Here is a 19416-nt window from a genome sequence, read left to right as displayed (position 1 = left end):
TTTGGTTAATTGCGAGACAGTATCTGAAAATATACTTTGGAATAATAATAATAATAATAATAATAATAATAATAATAATAATAACAACAATAATAATAATAATTGCTTACACTTATATAGCACTTTTCTGGACACTCCACTCAAAGCGCTTTACAGGTAATGGGGACTCCCCTCCACCACAACCAATGTGCAGCCCCCCCTGGATGATGCGACGGCAGCCATAGTGCGCCAGAACGCTCACCACACATCAGCTATCAGTGGGGAGGAGAGCAGAGTAATGAAGCCAATTCATTGGCTTTAGAATACATTTATTACAAAAGCTGCTCCTATCGGCTTACAGTTTCAGCTGCAACTGTTACCTTTTTGATCAGTTTTTGTATCAAAATAGACCAGCTCTGTTGCATTAGGCTTCTAATCTGAAAACAACACATAACAAATAATTGTTATTTGCCTTTGATAAACAGCTCACTCAAAACAATTGTGAAGCATCTCAGTGCTCACACAGATAGGTTCATTTTCATGCAAGATACATATTTTGTTAACTAAAGCCTATATACTGTAGTAGTCAGAATTTTAAAACTGTTTAATTATAATATCAGACTTCATCAGAAGTGTATTGATTTTAATAATTTTTTGCTGGCTGAACTGAACTCTGTGGCTTATTAGTGCATCTTCACAAGTAATGTGGTTATTAAAGAACCACTCAGTTCCTAAAACCAATCCATCAATTTGCTGATCTGCTTATCCAGTACAGAGTCAAAGAGGGAGCGAGCGTCTAACAGGCAAACAGTGGACACAGGGCAGGATATACCCTGGACAGGGTAGTCAATTTCAGGGCACAAACAGACAAATCACACATACACTTGCACCAGGGACTATTTTACAGGAGCTAATTACCTTGCCAGTATGTCTTTGGAATGTGGAAGGAAATCCACACAAACAAGGGGACACAGAGAGAACCTACAAACTCCAAATAGATAATTGAACCCAGGGACCCAGTGCTACAAGACAGCATTTCTAACCTCTGCTCCACCATGCGGCCCCCAATTCATGAAACATTTCTGGAAAATACAAAAACATTTCTTCTTCAAAGAATAGTACTTCCTGAAACTGAAAATGTCACAAGGAGATGTCTGTGGAAACATCATGTGAAATAGTCATACTGACATTCTGCCCACATGCTTAGACTTTGTGTAAATTACATTTTGTGTCCATTCTAATGCTGTATGTGAATGACTACTGTAACAGCAATGGAAGTGACAACAGCCAGCAGTCAGTTTCTAAAATCATTCTCCAAGAAATAACAGGGGATGCCCTTTTGAACATTTTAAGATAAAGCGATTAGTTTCTCTTTCATTTCAAACAATGAAATATTTTCCTATTTAATTGTTAATAGCTAAGCTCATATCCAGGTAGAAAATGCTTGATAATGTTAGACTTTCTTATACAAATTCTCAATTCTCAATATTCTTTTTGATGCTGGAAAGGTTTAGTAATTCTACCCAAACATACAGGTATTTACAGCTGTGAATTAATCATCACATGTTACTTCCATGAACCTTGTTAATGCAAGTTGAGCCACAATGTCAATACAGGAGAAAATGCATGTTACTGGATGTCTTTGATTTGCTTTGAGACATTTTAAGTAAGCAATAGTTTAAAAATGCAGTATAAAACAACTTAATAATTTATCTGCTGTATTTTCAATATATTGTACCATGTATTAGGACATTAAAACATTACAACAGTTACAAATGAGGCCCAACTCAGCTTGTTTGCTATTTGCTAATTGACACAAGGATTTCGGTCTGATTTTTTAAAGAACCCAGAGTGTTAGCTTCAACAACATGGCTTGGAAATCCTTGCATAATTGTTCAGTTTTAAAATGTATTTTTTCAGATTTTACAATTGTGTGACAATTAACCTTTTATAAAGAGCAAAAGCCTTCTTTAAATATGAATATATCATGTCATATGCTCTGCTGGTATCCATCACTTCCTTATAGAACTCCATTTATTTAGTTATGTGTTCAAAGAACTGTAGCAGTTTAGTTAAGCAGCATCTACCTGTAACTTTAACTTAACTTAACTAAATCCCTATGGCCTATCTCTAAGAATTCTATTCTGATACAGGTTATCCTAGATTAGTTATAATTGTTGCTTCCATAACCAAACATCAAAACCATATATGTAATAAAAGCAAGGCTTATTGGTCTGTAATTACTTTGTTTGTAATTACACCATTTGTATGAATGGGCAAAACCTTAGCAATTTTCTCGTCAGTGGGTCTCAGGAGTTACAGATCTCAGGAGACTCCTGGAAGAGTTTCATTAATGACTGTTACTGACAAATAATTTCCTCAATTACTATCATTAGAATACCATTAAGGCATGTAGAGTTGTTTAATTCAAGTGTTTCTAGTACTTGGAACACTTCTGTCTATTCTATGTTAATATTTAATATGGAACCTTGTCCTTCCTCAGCCTGAGGCATGTTCCTTCCTTGGTAAGTGTTGTATCATCTGTCCGTGATATAGGTTTAGGAAACACAACCAGGTTATTGTTGATGTACTTTTTATTGTGTGCTTTGAAAGGCGTTTCTTAATGCCTCCAGTTCAGAGTTTCCCACACTTTTCTAACAGGTCATGTGGTACAGTACAAACTCAAAGTGCTACTACACTTGACAGTATAGCATAGTAATCCTTCTTTATCTTTGAGACATTTTACTTAATCTTTTACTGTTGGGTTGCTATTGTGTAACTGAAAACACCTCTATCCCTTGATTTCTATAATATTGCTGTAAAATTATTTTTAAAAGAGTGGTGTGTTTGGGAAATACAGCTTATGATATATTCCACACTGACACTAAGTTGTTATAAGTTAAGTTGGCCAGTTATAAAAAAAAGCCTGGTTGTGCATCTGTGGTGCTGTATAAAGGAAATAGTTAAGAGCAAAAGAAGCTTGATGCAAATAGGTACTGTCCTGGAGCGACATGGTGGCACAGTGGTTAGCATTGCTGCCTCATAGTGCATGGGGCCTTAGGCTCAATTCCTGAGTGCTATCTGTGTGGAGTTTGTATGTTGTCCCTGTATTTGTATGGGTTTCCAGTAGCTCCAGTTTCCTCCCTCAAGTTAAGAATATTAACTGAACTGTGGTTTAATAAAGATAATGATACAGCCTTGAATAGTGTGTTTCAATAAATTGTGTCATTGAGATTTCTTGAACAGTTGTGCATTGTTGTCCACTGTAAAGTATTTTCTACCAATTACTCTGTCAGGAGTCTGTGAACAGGCTGGGGTCCAGGTTAGCACAGTTTTCATATCATCGATGTCTTCTCTTTCTTCCCAGGCTTAGAAGGGGATGAGGATCTGAAGTTCCTCCTCACAGGCGGTAATCTCAAGAAAGTGAAGTCTAGCTCATGGAGGAAGATGCGTTTCTACAAGCTGCAGGAGGACTGCAAAACGATATGGTACAATTCTCAAAAACCTGTGAAGTCACGTGGATCCCAGACGTGTAAGTTTGCGTTCTTGAAATGAAAACTTGAACTAAATTATCCTGTTTTAATGTGTGAACTAAATAAGAGATGGAACTCAAAACATTTCAAAACAACTCAGACACATTGTTTTTAAGTCTAAATATTATGCAAATAAGCTTAAAACATACATCAACATTAAAGACAACTACATGAGACATGATAGGTGCTGGGTTTATGTATGTAAACATGGTGTTTCTCTCAGAAATCTGTTCCATCTGCAAAATACCACAGTATCTTGTATCTTGTGGTTTACACTGAGAAATCATGATTTGCATATAAGCACAATATGTAGTGCCTATATGTAGCAGAGAAGAATGTTTGTGAAGCACCAATATAATTCTGGGAAATGTGAACTGGGTAATAGACACAAGAACTTAACCTTATTTGTTTACTTAGAGCAGTTAAGGGAGTGTTTAGAATTAGGTGGTTAAGTAATTGGTAGGAAGTAAACTAGACTGAGTTTGTGCAGCCCAACCTTTATAAGGGAAAAACTGAGTTTGGTAATCATACAGGTTAGCGGAAACACAACACACCATTCAGAAGATCAAAAGCGATTGAAAATAACAGACTCAGGAAAAGAGTATTTGATGTTAATTAAAACCATTTCAAATGTATAAGGCTCTGTCTGCCGACTGTCAGACAGTGACTGTCCATTTATATAACTATTAATATTCACACAGAGCACTGATTAATCTGTATCAGTCATCAGCAGGATCTTTTTAACTTGGAAACACTAAATGACATCTCATAATTATCTCTTGGCTTGCTTCGTGAACTGAAGTACCAGCTGGATGTTCCTTGGAAAATAATAGATAATATTTTTTTTGAGGGGGGTTGTTAAAATGGTCCTTTGTGTTTTCCTCTGTGAAAACAAAAACATCTTAAAAATGCAGCTGCCCTATCCCAAACTGAAACTCCACCCAGCAAACATTTCCTCTGCAGTTTTCCTTTGTTGCAGCCAGAGAATTAAAGCCATAAGAAACAGACGTCTTTATTAGATTATACAGTAAACTGGACTGCATCTGGCATTAAACTCCCACTCTAATCTGCTGTGTCTATGGAAACGAATTGAAGGGCAAAGCAGATAAACTGCTTCTCATGCACAAAGTCAGTGTTATCTCATGATAACACAAGTCACTGTTGGCCCTAAGCAGAGTATCTTCATTCAGTAATAGGGAACTTAAATGATGGAATTCTTGACTTGGTTAATGTTTTATTTTATGAAGTATTTTTTTCCTGCCAAGAGTATAGCAAAGAGCAAATCACAATTTGAAACTGAATTTTGACCTCTCCTTTCTTTATATAGTATATATAAAATTCTGTATATTGCAGATTAGGCCTCTGTTATTTCAGGAGCCTAGTGTTATATGGTATCCTGCTATTACATATTAAACATTACATAGAAAATGAAAGAGTTTGTTACTTTTCAGTCTTGATTACTTGTTTTTAAAGCTTTTCATACTGAGCAGCCTCGGAACACAGTGTTATTTAAAACATAGTGCATCCTGACATTATACTTAGTTCTTACAGAGTTTGAACAAATTGTAACCTTACACTTGGGTCAGTTTTAATAGTACTGTCTGCATTTTTAACAGAATAGTGTGTATGGCCAGAAATTTAATAACATTTGTCTTTTTCCCAAAGTACCAAGAAATGCCTTACAGTTGTAGCTTTGTATACATTAATTTGACCTTTTGAAATCTGTTCATATAACGTCATAAAACAAAAGTCTGCATTGTATAGTTGTACAGAAGTGACTAATAATCATATCTTCAATTCCTCTTTTTGCATGTCCTTGTTCTCTTTAATGCTGTGGCAATCTTTTTTACCCAGTTATACCTTATGAGTCAGAAAACCTTGCAGAATTTGTTAGATAATAATAATAATAATAATAATAATAATAATAATAATAATAATAATAATAATAATAATAATAATAATAATAATAATTGCTTGCACTTATATAACGCTTTTCTGGACACTCCACTCAAAGCGCTTTACAGGTAATGGGGACTCCCCTCCACCACCACCAATGTGCAGCATCCACCTGGATGATGCGACGGCAGCCATAGTGCGCCAGAACGCTCACCACACATCAGCTATCAGTGGGGAGGAGAACAGAGTAATGTAGCCAATTCAAAGAGGGGGATTATTAGGAGGCCATGATTGGTAAGGGCCATTGGTGAAATTTGGCCAGGACGCCGGGGTTACACCCCTACTCTTTCCGAGAAACACCCTGGGATTTTTAATGACCACAGAGTCAGGACCTCGGTTTTACGTCTCATCCGAAGGACGGCGCCTGTTTACAATATAGTGTCCCCGTCACTATACTGGGGCATTAGGACCCACATGGACCGCAGATAGGCGTTCATTTGCCTTTTATTACAACCAGATGTTACCATAGTAGTGATCACATGAAATGGAATATTTAGCCTTGGCAATGTATTGCAAAGTCTAACTGACACCAGCATCTGATGACCAATGATTCATCCTCAGTCTTTTATTTATTCTTTTTCTGTTTGTCATTCAACAGGCAACCATGTTTGCATATAAGGAACCGGATCATATAAGGGCTGTTGGGATATACAGCACTTGTTAACATTTCTGAATTGAAATGTAGTTGAAATATAAAACACGGATTGACTAATATACTTTATATCAAAGGCATACACATAAAAATAGTTACATATTGCACAATGTTCAAATGTACTCATATCCTGTAATTTAACTAGCTAGAACATTTTCACCAAGCCTCTGAAAGTATATAGAAGCTTCCAGAAGTCATGGTGATTGCCACTCTGTATTAAAAGAGGCTGAACACTGAAACAGAACATCATGTACTGTTTTGTAAGGGAGAAAGTCAGATATTGTACAGAGATCAAAGGTAACAGGTTATCAACCTCAACAACTCTATTGACAGCTATAAACAAATCTGTAAGATATCCCAGTTTTGTCTGTAGTATCCATTAAGACGTTCCAAAATTTTTCCTATCCTGCCAGGGAGAGAAAGTCAAACATTTTGCCCAAACGTGAAAAGTGGTGTGGGAAGCTAAATCACATCGAAAGGGGTAACAATTTTAAATATACAGAAAAAAAACCCTAGCATCACTGCCATTACAGGTTCAACTTGTGGTTGTTGTTTTTTAATTTAGTTTTTAATTTGTATTTCAACTGTGATAAAAAAAGCTGTAGATTTCTGCAGGCTCTGTGTTTTTCTAATTGTATTTTTTCTACTTTTTATATCACTTCTTTAGCATAATGAATTGCCTTTTGAAGAAAAAGACAAACTTTCAGTGTGTTACTGGAACATTCGGAACTGAAGAATATTGAGCACACAACAGATACTTTGAGTATAGAACAAATCACCATTATCCTTGTGCAACATCTAAATAGCTTATTTTCATTTTTCTTGCTGAAATGTACACTCATAGAGCTGAGAGTCTGTGATGAGACTGCACGTGTGCCAGCTGCCCTTTCTCACGTATAACTAAATCTTGCTATTAGTCTCTCTGTCTAGGGTCACTGAAAATAGCAGTGTAGCACTGCAAGACAGATAAACAAGGCTGGTGCCATGGTATTTCTTAACCAACTATTTCAGTTGATTGTTCTAGGAGCCCAGTGTGATTTTCGCTCTCAGTCTTTTGGTGTTTGTTCAATGGGGATTATTTTTCTCTCTTGTCTTGCTGAATGTGTAATCATATATGCACAGGGGAGTGTATTAACACTGAGACACTTTTCAAAATATCCTTAATGTGGTGCGTCGTTCTTTTTTTTTCTATGCAGTTTAAATAAAAAAAGCTTAACAGGAGACAAATTAGGATTTTTAACAGGGACTATTATTTCTTTTGAGTTTTAAGATTAATTTCCCCCATGTGTTTCCTTTTGCTTCAAGTCTTCCTATCTAGACATACAACCAGTCCTGCTCAGGCCTATTATTATTATAATATGTATTAATATGAATATCATTAGAATGGAAACCGTGTTTAGCTCAGGTTTAGCTTTGCTAATGAAATCTACTACTGAAATATGTCTGAGATAAATATAATAAGACGACTTGATAGCTTGAGGTACTGCTATGTGCAGTCCTGTAAAAAGCTCTCATGTGCCTCTCTTTCCTAATGCTAATGACTACCATTGCTTTAACTGTACTTTAAATTTAAAAATAAACTCTTCAGACAGATAGACGGACAGAAAAAAATGATAGAAGCCAAAACTGAAAGTGCTGGCTTTGTAGTCAAAGTTGGTCCCTTTCCTGAATCTCTGTCGATAATGAATGCCTAAGGAAACACATCTTGTCCTAAAGGATCAGCAGTCCGTGCATCTGGAAACCAGCTGATGTGTTAATAGGGGGTTCCAATGTAATGGAACTTTAGGTTTTAAATTTAAATTGTGGTTTCTTACTGAAAGATCAAATAAAGGGTACTGGTGCCTTTAAATATGAATTCAGACATCTCTGCATATTCCCAGGCAGCCTTCCTGCCAGTGAGCTGCAAATCTTGGTCTGAAACAATACAGTTCCTAGTGCTAATGCCCGCTTTCAGTGTGCAAGATAAAATTTCTATGAACCTGCTCTTGTTTCTTTGTGAAGCTATTCTCTGAAATGCGTAGTTACCTGCCAGAGAGACCTGTCTCTAAGGTTCGTGATCAGGGCATTTGTAAACCCTAACCATATTTTTCTTTAAAAAGTTACTGTCTTTCATGTCTCAGGCAAATTCACTTTTCACATTTTATTTTACCCGCTTTTATTCTTTTCATTTTAGCAAGCATTAGCTCACCCTTGTGATTAAGACTGATGGCCTGCACCCTTGTTCTTGTGCCATAAGAGCAGGAATGTTTGCATATACAGTCATGAAAGGATATTGAATAAAAAAAGGATACTCTAATTATAAGACACATGGACCAAGGATATAATGTCTATAAAGACAGGCTAAGATAAAGACTGAGATCATTAAGGATAAATAATTCTGTATAAATGCAAGGAATTATTATCTAAAGATATTGGTTAAGCAATGACATACGAGACATTTCTCACCAAGACAAGAATATTTTTCTACCTTTATGAACTGCTAATAAACTATATTTAAACCTTTTGACTGTTTGAAACATACTTTGAACAGCCACTCCAGAGATGAAACAGAATGTTATGCTTTTCTTATCAATTGCACTGGCTTTGCCAAAGACAAAAGTCTACAGCTTTAATGTTGTGTTTTACAAATGATTTTAAAAAGCAGCTACTCCACCTGTTTTGTCTCTTAGTCACCTGAAAGATATACAGTACCTTGCCTAAAGAGCCAAGCCCTTGTTTTTCTTTTAGATCTGTAACCTATATCTTTGTACAAAGTAATTGTTTTTCCTTTGCTTATGACAGTTAATTGTCATCTGTGTTTGTTAAATAGTTCTTGCCTGATTGATGTGGTAATAAGACAGAAATATAAAGAAATCACTATAGAATGTATCGTGTTGCCAGGGTTTAATTACCCTTTTATAGAAATAATGTAAAACTCAACTGCTGTTGTGAAACTCTTGGTTGTGAGAAATTCAATAACTACATATGACAGCTATTATCAATGCCTGCAGTTTCACTATGTCAGTAAATCTTGTAAATATTTTATGGTATTCCTTACAGCAAACATTTCAGATAGAGGCATCTAACGTTCAAACTTCAACATAATAAATCGCAAGTTTGAGCAGTGTTATCCGAATGGTGGTGTTATTGTAAGTACATACAGTAGCAAATAAGTGGACCTGGCAAAACCTGTTATTGTTGTTTGTCACCAAAAGGTTAATATTAATAAATAAAGTATGAATTAAAATATTATTTTCCTACAGCCTCATATTAAGGAAAAACTAGCATTGGAAGGAAAACGCTACATCTATTCTCTTGGCAGATTGTACATATGCACTTTATACAGTACATCATGCCCATTGTTTCGTTTGGTGGGAAAGTAATGATTTTTTTTTCAAGGTTGTTAGGGTGACAGAGCAGACATCCTGTTGATAAATGAAGTGTTAAGGTGCCTAGTTGCTCGTGTTGCTTTCTGCATTTGAAAACTCATTTTTTTAGCAGCTGTAGAGATGACCAGTGCTTGTTATCTAATCCAGTTAGCAGGCCCGTGATAGTGAGTGAAGGAGGACAATTGTTTAGTTGGCTCCTTTGCTTGTTTTCCAGTCTCTATCGATGACATTGAGGATGTGCGGTTTGGGCGGCAGTCAGAGGGCATGAAGAAATACACAGAGGGCAGCCTGGAGGACTTTTGCTTCTCTATCATCTTTAAAGGTCACAGGAAAAACCTGGACCTCATTGCCGACAGTCCAGAGGAAGCCAAGCAATGGGTTACTAGCCTGGAGAAGATCATTGAGCACACAAAGAGCATGAATCAGCAACAGAACAGAGAGCAGTATCCTTTTCAGTCTGTTGTAGTACAGTTTTTTTGCTGCTACAGGCTGTGTGGTCTCCTTAACAGCGTGGAAAAGGAAAATTCAAAAGAAAATACGCAGCCTTTAGAGTAGAGTTTGCATTCATTATATACAAAAAGGTTTTGTCATTTTTTAAATTTACAAAGCAGATTAAGGTATAAAGGACAGTAAAAGAAAATCTGATAATAAAAATGTTTTTACATTTTTATTGTTTATCTAAAATACATCTTTTGTTCCCCCCAAGCTTCCCACCCTAAGACTGGGAGATGTACAGTGTAAAAAGACCTGTGTAAGCAGCAGTACTCCCTGCCTTTACTGTCCTCTGGCTGTGGAATTATTCTGTTTAATTTACTGTTTTACTTTGTCTATATTTGCCTTATTTGTGTGATTGATTTAATGGACAGTGCTTGGAGATGAAAGTGCTATAGTTAATAAAGAGCTTTATTATCATAATCCTAACCACTTCTGGACACTATGATCCTACATACTGTAGAAAAAATAAATGTTTCTTAAAGCATTTTATGTAATGTGAGAGAAGCCTCTCAATTTCATAACACTCTTATTTATCACATCTTAATATACCACTGAGTTTTGACAATTGTGAATGTAAATGTATGGGCACATATAAGGTGCCGTTTAGGCCATTATTCAAACTTGACCTCTCATACACACACAAATTGCTCTCACATACACACAAAAAGCTCTCACATTCACTAGTTTTACCTTGCACATATACATAAAACACTCATGAAAACGGAAGAACACTCATCGCAGGCATTGTAGCCGATGACAATGAAGTTATTCAGATGTTATTAATTTAAGCCATGGTTTGGCTTAGTGCTTGTTGTGGTTGATTTCTTTCTTCCATCTTGGAGCGAGCAAGAGATAGCTTGTTGATAAATTTTCTCAACTAATCACATTGTGCCATTTACACGGACAGCCTACATTGGGCCATAATTCATCTCTCAGATACACATTAAGTGCTCTCACACTCTCCATTTTTCCTCTCGCATACACACACAAAACACTCTCACATTAATTTTACATCTCACATACACATAAAATGCACTCACATTCATTAGTTTTGTCTCACGTTCACATTGTGAAGGAGTGTTTTATGTGTTTGTGCGAGGTAAAATGGAGAGTGTGAGAGAATTTTGTGTGTATGTGAGAGCAATTTGTGTGTATGAGAGGTAAATTTTGAATAGTCTAAACAGCACCTCATAGGCACAAGTTTGAATCCATATACAGTAGCTGCATAACGTACAGTTTGAGCAGTGTAACTTCTTTTATGCTATTTCAGAAATCCATGTGTTTGTCCTTACATCAGTGACTTAGCTGGATATACAGCTGCATGCGGAAGGCTGACAAGAATCATGACAATAAGATGACATTAAAAGAGATGAAGTCATTTCTAAAACACATCAACTTTGAAGTGAATGAATCCTACGCAGATCTTATCTTTGTGGTAAGGAGTTAGAGACTGAGTTATTTGTGACATGCATACATGCAATTTTTCATAATAAAAACTCAGGTCATGTGCACTGGACATGAGAAATAATAAATGTGCAGCCATACCTCAGGATGAACCAGAAAAGCAAAGGTTACAGCAAGTAAATATTGAAGATAGCATAAATAGCATAGATTATCTTGTTGTTTTTGTTTCATATTCTGCAATATATAAACAATGAAGTATTGAAAAAATCTTCATGGTACAGCAAACACTTTAAATATATACTGTATTTCCTCTTAGAAATGTGACAAATCAAGATCAGGCACATTGGAGGGTTCTGAAATCGAGGAGTTCTACAAAATCCTGACCTATAGACAGGAGATTGATGTCATCTACACCAAATATGCACAGACTGAAGGCAAGATGAGCCCACAGGACTTGGCACAGTTCCTACAACATGAACAGCTTGAGGCTGTTACAGCGAGCGATGCGTGCTCACTCATTGAAAAATATGAGGTTGACGAAGAAGGCAAGTACAGCTTTATCCTTTTGTAGAATTGTGCTGTTTTTGATTTTCAAATGCTCAAGGATAAATATTCTGTTCTCTTTAATCCTCATTGCCAAAGTATTTCTTTTGGTACCATTTTATTTTCAAAGATGATGTTTTTTATCCCATATAAAATTTTACTAAAATACATATTTAGTAATTATAACACAATATGCTATACATATATAACAGATATAATTATGTAGTTAATACTGAATACATAATTAGCATATATAATATCACATATTACCAAACTTGGTATTTCCTAATTAGTAAAATAAATATAATACTTTGTTGTTGTATAAATGAGCTGGGAACTGGATGATTTTACTTTTCCAAAAGACCTGCTAGGAAAATAGTTTTTAGTACTTACACTATGTTCTAATGAACAATCTCAGTATAATTTGATGCTTTTTAATGAACTGGTGACTTTCCGGCACATAAAGTAAACAGGATGTCCAGAAGCCTCAATAATTATGAAGAAATACATTTATGCCTCTCATGAAACTTATGACTGTCATCACAAATTGTCCAGACTTTCCTTTGCTTAAAAGTGTTTGTGCATTCAGTTGTCATTTACAAACCCTACTCTTTCGGCATCTAATACACATAGTGGAATCGTGGAATCATTATCCTGGACTTCATGCTGTTCTATTTTTTTTCAAATTCTGCTTTTTTCTCAATATTTTAATCGAATCCTTAGTTTTTTGCACAGTATTAACAGAAACAGAAACCAAAATGAACTCAGTGTTGTATTTGAACCACTTTTGCCCTTTGACATGCCCACAACCAGTTGCAGAGTTCTGTATTTTTTGTCAGTCAGCTATGCCAAGGGTGGTCAGTCCTAAAGATTTCTAAAGAGTGTACAAATAGAAATGTAATACATAGAGAAATGTACCGACATCTGCGATCTGTGTGCCTTATGGCAGTGTGCATTTTATACTCTGGACAATCAGAGCAGAGAAATAGATACAGAAATATAAAAAAATAAAATATTGAGTTAAGTAACTGCACTTCAAATTGAGAAATCAATATCTAGAGGTTCTGGCCCAAAGCTGATTTTAAACAGACATAAGAAGAAAGTTCATTTATCAACAGGTCAGTGTCCTTCACAGAAACCCTAAGCTTCTAAACAATATGTTTGGCACTTGCTACATGAAGTACGTCAGTACTGTTGAGGTGTAAACACTCAACATGTGATTTATCACTGTGATGTGGTGAAGCATTTGGTGCTGGAAATATTACACATTATTGAAGTGGCATTTAATCATTTCCATCACAGAATCATGCTCATCATACATTTTGATATTTTTTTAGCAAAACAAAAGAGACAAATGACCAAAGATGGCTTCCTGATATACCTGCAAAGCCCACTTGGGATGGTCTTCAACCCTGCACACAGTGTAGTATATCAGGACATGACCCAGCCCTTGAACCATTACTTCATCTCATCTTCACATAACACCTATCTGATGGAGGACCAGCTCAAGGGACCGAGCAGCCCTGAGGCCTACATCAGGTAAATAAATCGTTTCCGTGGTGAGAGATCCATAGAGCAGTGTTTTTTCACTCACACAAGGCCCTTGTTATAATAGCCAATGCTCAAACAACATACATAGTATGAATTAGTTGCCTGTGGTGACAGGACAGAAGCCTTCTCCAGTTATACCGTACCAATGCAACAGACTGCCAACCCACATCTGATACAAATTGCCATTAATCTGAGCAGTGGCATGACACTTTTTGAGGACTACATTTTACAAAAAAATTCAGATACCAGAGGAATGGGAAAGATGCCAGAGGGATAACAATTCCCCTTTCCTTCTTTTTTTGTCTTTTTCCTTATGTAGGTGTAGTTGGTCCAGAGAACTACCATTTTAAAGTGATTTTCCCATTGCCATGTCAGAAAACTAATTTACTGTTACCCATTATAAATCTCTGAACAGCAATGTTTCTCTTCTCCATGCAATTGCAGTTTTCATAGTATCCCTTTATTCAGAATTCCTGTTAGAGCTCTGCTTATAAGCAACTCGATGAATAAGAAATGAACTCTTGTATACAGTATGAATGGAATTCACACATATTCCAGTTTAATTAAATCAGCTTCCCTATAAATAACCTGTCAATCTCCAGATAGATTTCATTTAACTGACAATAAAATGTAGAATTTTAACTGAGAAAAAAATATGTTTGCAAATACATGTTAAAAATTGACCAGCTCTGTATTCTGACATTACCTACAGAAGTAGAAACTTTATATGCATTTTTGTAATGCACCCTATAAAGAGTTCAGTGTATGAAAATAGATTAATTTATATTGTTAACACGCAGAAAACAAATTGAGACCTTAAATAGAAAATATAATAATATAGGAAATATAATGTTTATAGCTTATATACTTATTTGAAAAGGTTGGATTATTTTTGGATTCCAAAACACCTAGAAGGACTTTCCAAGTTCAAGAAACAAAGTGCCTTTTGCAAACCAATTGAAATATATTTATTGCATCATTCAGTGAACTACATACTGTAGTTTCCATAACAGCTTCTAAGCTGTTATCAATCAAAGCTGTTAACATTGTATTATATATTATAATCAGCCAAAATCTTACTTCACCTCAAAGATTAAAAACACACAGGAAAGGTGGGCGAAAGGAGCTACATCAGCCTGCGTGCGGAGGAGAACAAGTAGAAGTTAATTCCATGTTATAAAGCAAAAAGAAAAGAACAGACCATGCTACCAAAGACAGAAAATGTTTGAATGAGTAGCAAGAAGGTGAAAATGGGGATGAAGAGATAGAAATGTGGTCCATAAATTTCAGGGGAGTGTGGGAGATATCTGGGGAAATGTGTAAATTTGGGCTTCTCATGTCTTTTTGAGGTATCCTTTGAAAGGTCACTGTTATCACAGCCAGGAGAGATAAAACGAGGGACAGTTGACTTGGGGTTATTATTGTTGGGGCGGCCTGTCATTTACAGTGACACTAATAGTTAATAGCAATCAACATATTTATCACCGGTTATCAAACTGTATCAATTGTTGTTATCGTCTCATTAAGCATTTGTTGAAGAAATTCAAAAATAAATAAATTTTGAAAGCCATATTGGACAGTTTTTCAAATTACAGAATGTATTCAGGTTTAAGATGTTCATTGGTATTTTCTTAAGCTTTCTAAGCCTGGGATGACAATCAGTGGGGTCTGAGGCTCCTGAGTGGCTCAGCTAGTAGAATAACTTGCTTGGACTGCAGGTCTAAGAACTTGCTTTAACTGTGATGTACACATTTTAGTTTGAGCCTGGAAGACTGGCTGACTGTGTCTGGGATAACATAATGAGTGCCCTCCTCTACTTGCAAAATATAGGGCCCTTCTGAAGAGCTGCCGCTGTGTGGAACTGGATTGCTGGGATGGGCCTGACAAAGAGCCAGTGATTTATCATGGATACACTCTCACCTCTAAAGTGCTCTTCAAAGATGTCATTAGTACCATTAAGCAGTATGCTTTCAAGGTGAGAAAGGCTCAGTAGCTTTTAGATGTGATAAACAGGGAAATAAATTTGTATCATTCCTAAACTGGCATTTAGTTCCAGTACCTACATTTGGCCAAAGTATACCACGATGTTCACCTGCCACCCTGGTTAGAGTATACTGTATTCCAAATGTTTGGGAGTTACAGAAAATCTTGCTCTTAAGTATTTTACTCCCTTCCAAATTTTACTCCCTTCCAATTATCATTTACACTTATAAGTGTAAATGATAATTGGAAGGGAGTAAAATACTTAAGAGCAAGATTTTCTGTAACTCCCAAACATTTGGAATACAGTATACTCTAACCAGGGTGGCAGGTGAACATCGTGTTAACAACATGCCAGAAATATCAAACAGTATGAAAGTGCTTGTGTAGCGGGTTTCGCAGTGTTCCCTACCATATAACCAGTGTGTAGTACATGAAGAAATGTTATTCTATCAGTGGTTATTTACAGACAGCAAGTGGAGAGTTCATTTTGCTACATGCAAGATTTTAATGATTAGTGACATCCATAAATACAGAAATGAGAACTTGAAAAACATCAGACTGCACAGGTAACAGGTGTTGCAGTTTTTGTATGTGTACAGGCCTATTTCTGAGATGATGTACATGTGGACTGAGATAGTAGAAACCAACACACACTCCCTGTACTGTGCACCTGTTCTGCTCTGCAGAAAGGAGCTATAGTGGATAACTCAAGGTTCTTTGACTTGCTTTTTGATTATAAAACAATTGACCACATAAAAACCCTGTTTATACTAGCTCTTTAAACAGTTGATTACTAGCTCACTTTCTTTTTATGATTTGGAAAACATACAAATGCCCAGCTTGGAAATGTAGTCTATATTTTTACATACCCCAGCCATGTCGGGGGAACATAATTTTTAAACACTGGATAATATAACATAAGAGACCCTTTATCACAAGCCTAAGTTGTTCATTGATAAAGGTGCTGTGATGTTGCTACATTTCTGAGTACAGTACTACACTGATGTTTGGCATTGGACAAACTTTGCTCTGTGTTTGTGTTAGGACCACTGACGATGTGCAGAAGACCAATGAATGTATAATTGTAGTCGTCATTACATACCTTTTAAGATAATTCTTCAAGTAGGGCAGGCATTAAAACTTCTGTATAGAAAAGCGGATGCTAATGAACATTACATCTGACACTTGCATCCTCATAATTTCCATCCATAGAAATTGTACTTTGTGAGGTTTTAAGGCTCTTAACTTAGGACTCCCTAACCTCCCAAGTACAAGTTGTACAAATGAAGCCAAGGTGTATTTTGTTTTGTTCCACATGTATTATTTTTACTTTTTGGCATATTCTTATTGCAATAAGTGTCTAAATTTCAAAGCAGGAGGGACCGATCTGAAATAAAGAGCCACATTTGTTATTTTAGGAAATGTTTACTATTATTTTGTACTCTTTTTTCCCCTTTAGAAGTCCCAGTACCCAGTGATTCTGTCCTTGGAGAATCATTGCTGCGTAGAACAGCAGGAGGTGATGGCCTATCATTTGAAAAATATCCTGGGGGATGCGCTAGTCACGGCCCCTCTCAGAAACAAGATGCCCACTGATTTTCCTTCGCCAGATGTGAGTGATGGTGAAACTTGTTTTTAAGCTCTGATACAGACATGGTGTGGGTGGAAATTTGATATAAATATGGACTGTCCTGGGGTGACACGGTTAGCATTGCTGACTCACATCGCTGGGGCCCTGGGTTCTCTAGAATTGATTACTGCAATACCCTCCACACTGAAGTATCTAAATTAATTCTAAACAAACTCCTGTATGTTCAGAATTCTGCATTTCAGAATCCGGATCAGGTCTCGTGCAAGTGATCACTGATCACATTAATCCTGTCCTGGAGTCCTTGCAGTGGCTTCCTATATGATTTTGAGTTTACTTCAAAATCCTCATGCTCACCTACTCTATACACAGCTTGGCATCTCAGTACCTGTCTCACTTATCTTCCTGCTCCTCTTTGTTCTTCTGTTTGAGTCCCAATCTCATCTTCATACTATGGTTGATAGGGCCTTCTCCTGCTATGCCCTAAAGCTCTGGAATTTCTCTGGAATATCCCCAAGGATATTGGAGAGTCACCTTCCCTGAGCACATACAAATCAAGACTCAAAACCTCCTTCTTCAAAAAGGCTTTTATTTAAAATATGTCTGTCTGCCCCTTTGCATCTTCTGCTGCATTCTAAAGCCTTGTTTTTAATTGCTCTAATTCTGTTACCTACTCTCCTTGTTTTGTTTTTTACTGTAAAAAGCTTTGAGAAGCTATTTTTAAAATGTAAATGAAAATATAGTGATATAGACATGATATATTTTATTCTTTTTAAATTAAAAGTAAGCTGTACAGCAATTATTTTATTACAATTTTTCTCTTTGAGAATACTTCATGATAATGCTTTTAAAACATGTAGACACTGAAGTCTATTAACCTTTGTTGTGAAACATGTTAACAATATGCCCATATGCTTTCCAACATAGATTTTAATATTTGTAATCAGTCGTGGGTAAAGTCAAGGAAAGGCCTTCAATGTAATTTCTGAGAACTTCCCCAGGTGCAACTTTCTCTTTGTGGTTCTCAAGAATTAGTTTAGAGCACTGTGCCATCTTTTCATCCACAGCTATACTTCCAGCAACATCCTGAATATTCTTAAATACCTCCTATCCAAGTACTAACCACACCCTGACATTGCATAACTGCTTCTACAACTTTTAACAGGAGTGCTGGTATGTAAAGCATCTCAGCAACCTCGTCTTATAGGCAAGATGAAGAAAGAGTGTTTGTATTTATATGTAGATAACACCCACCTCATAGCATTTAAATATTTAGGCATCTTCCTCCCAGCCAATCACTATGATGTTAATTCATAAATAACACTGGTGTGACTTGCAAGTCAAAGACTTGAGACCTTTCTTTATAATAGTTCAAATCAATCATTCAACACTCAAGGCTTGGTATATTGTGTCAGAACAGCTAGACAGTGAAAATGTCTCTAAAAAGACTTTGATAACCATCCTGAGAAAGTTATTTTACCTACAATTCATCAGATATAATTAGCTTTTGGCCATAAGTGTGAGGTTTGAACTTCTGGTCTTTTGAAGAAGTGCCAGGGGGACTTTTAATTTCCTGCATTTGAACATAACCCTGGCGTCATGTCTCATCTGTAAAGAATGAGAAACATTCCGCAGCTGTTTGGCTTTTGCTTACAAATTTGGAAATATTATCCTTGGCAGAATGAAGACCGTATTCTCCTAGAAGAAAAATCACATTATTGACAATACAGTACAAGACTCTGCCTTATCCTGTGTGAGGCTCAGAGTACATGCTGGTTTTTACTCCCATTTTCTTTTTTATTGGGGAGAGGAATTTGACCTACAGCTTTTTTTTAACTTGCAAATTAATTACTTTCAGGTGAATCCGAGCGCAAAAAAAAGTAAGATTAATTTAGCTGTGCAGCTCAACATCGCAGGCTGAGCTTGCAGTGTTATTTCTGAAAGCCAGAGCAATAGTGGTGGTGTAGAAGTACTCTTTTCAGAGCAAGGTGCATATGGTCCCCTCCATGGTTTCCTGAGCTGGCATGGTGATCCAGCTTGTTTGAAGATCTGCTATTTGACATGAGGGATATACAAAGAGAATAGAGACACTCCTTATCTCCCATATGTACATCTTTGATTACTGAGCTGCAGCATTGCAATAGAGAGTTTATGAACTGGAAAAATAAACAAAAGTGAGATTACCTTTTACCAATAGTTTTTTTCTGGGGGAAAAAAAAAATCCAGGAAATGATCTTTCCTGGGGGAAAAAACCCACCTTTAATGATTATTTGTTTGAACTTGAACTTGAACTTGAACTTGAACTTTATTGCCATATGTAACCGGTACTGGTACAATGGAATTCTTACTTACAGAAAGTCTCTC

At 36.3% G+C, this 19416-nt stretch overlaps 1 protein-coding gene across 2 annotated transcripts in view; it reads left to right on the top strand.

Moving 5' to 3' along the window:
* plcd1a (phospholipase C, delta 1a) overlaps positions 1–19416 on the top strand; it is a 47502-nt gene that overhangs the window by 14443 nt on the left and 13643 nt on the right. For both annotated transcript variants that reach the window (XM_069191215.1, XM_069191214.1), the window contains exons 2-8: positions 3347–3511; positions 9703–9931; positions 11289–11418; positions 11704–11932; positions 13268–13469; positions 15312–15456; positions 16924–17076. In XM_069191215.1, the coding sequence (XP_069047316.1) occupies positions 3347–3511; positions 9703–9931; positions 11289–11418; positions 11704–11932; positions 13268–13469; positions 15312–15456; positions 16924–17076 (1253 nt within the window). The remainder of the gene's footprint in view (positions 1–3346; positions 3512–9702; positions 9932–11288; positions 11419–11703; positions 11933–13267; positions 13470–15311; positions 15457–16923; positions 17077–19416) is intronic.

This window comes from Lepisosteus oculatus, chromosome 6, assembly GCF_040954835.1.
Source record: "Lepisosteus oculatus isolate fLepOcu1 chromosome 6, fLepOcu1.hap2, whole genome shotgun sequence".
In the NCBI taxonomy this organism is placed as follows: Eukaryota; Metazoa; Chordata; class Actinopteri; order Semionotiformes; family Lepisosteidae; genus Lepisosteus; species Lepisosteus oculatus.
Note: the sequence above shows the minus strand (reverse complement) of the source record. Positions and strands in the feature narration are given on the sequence as shown.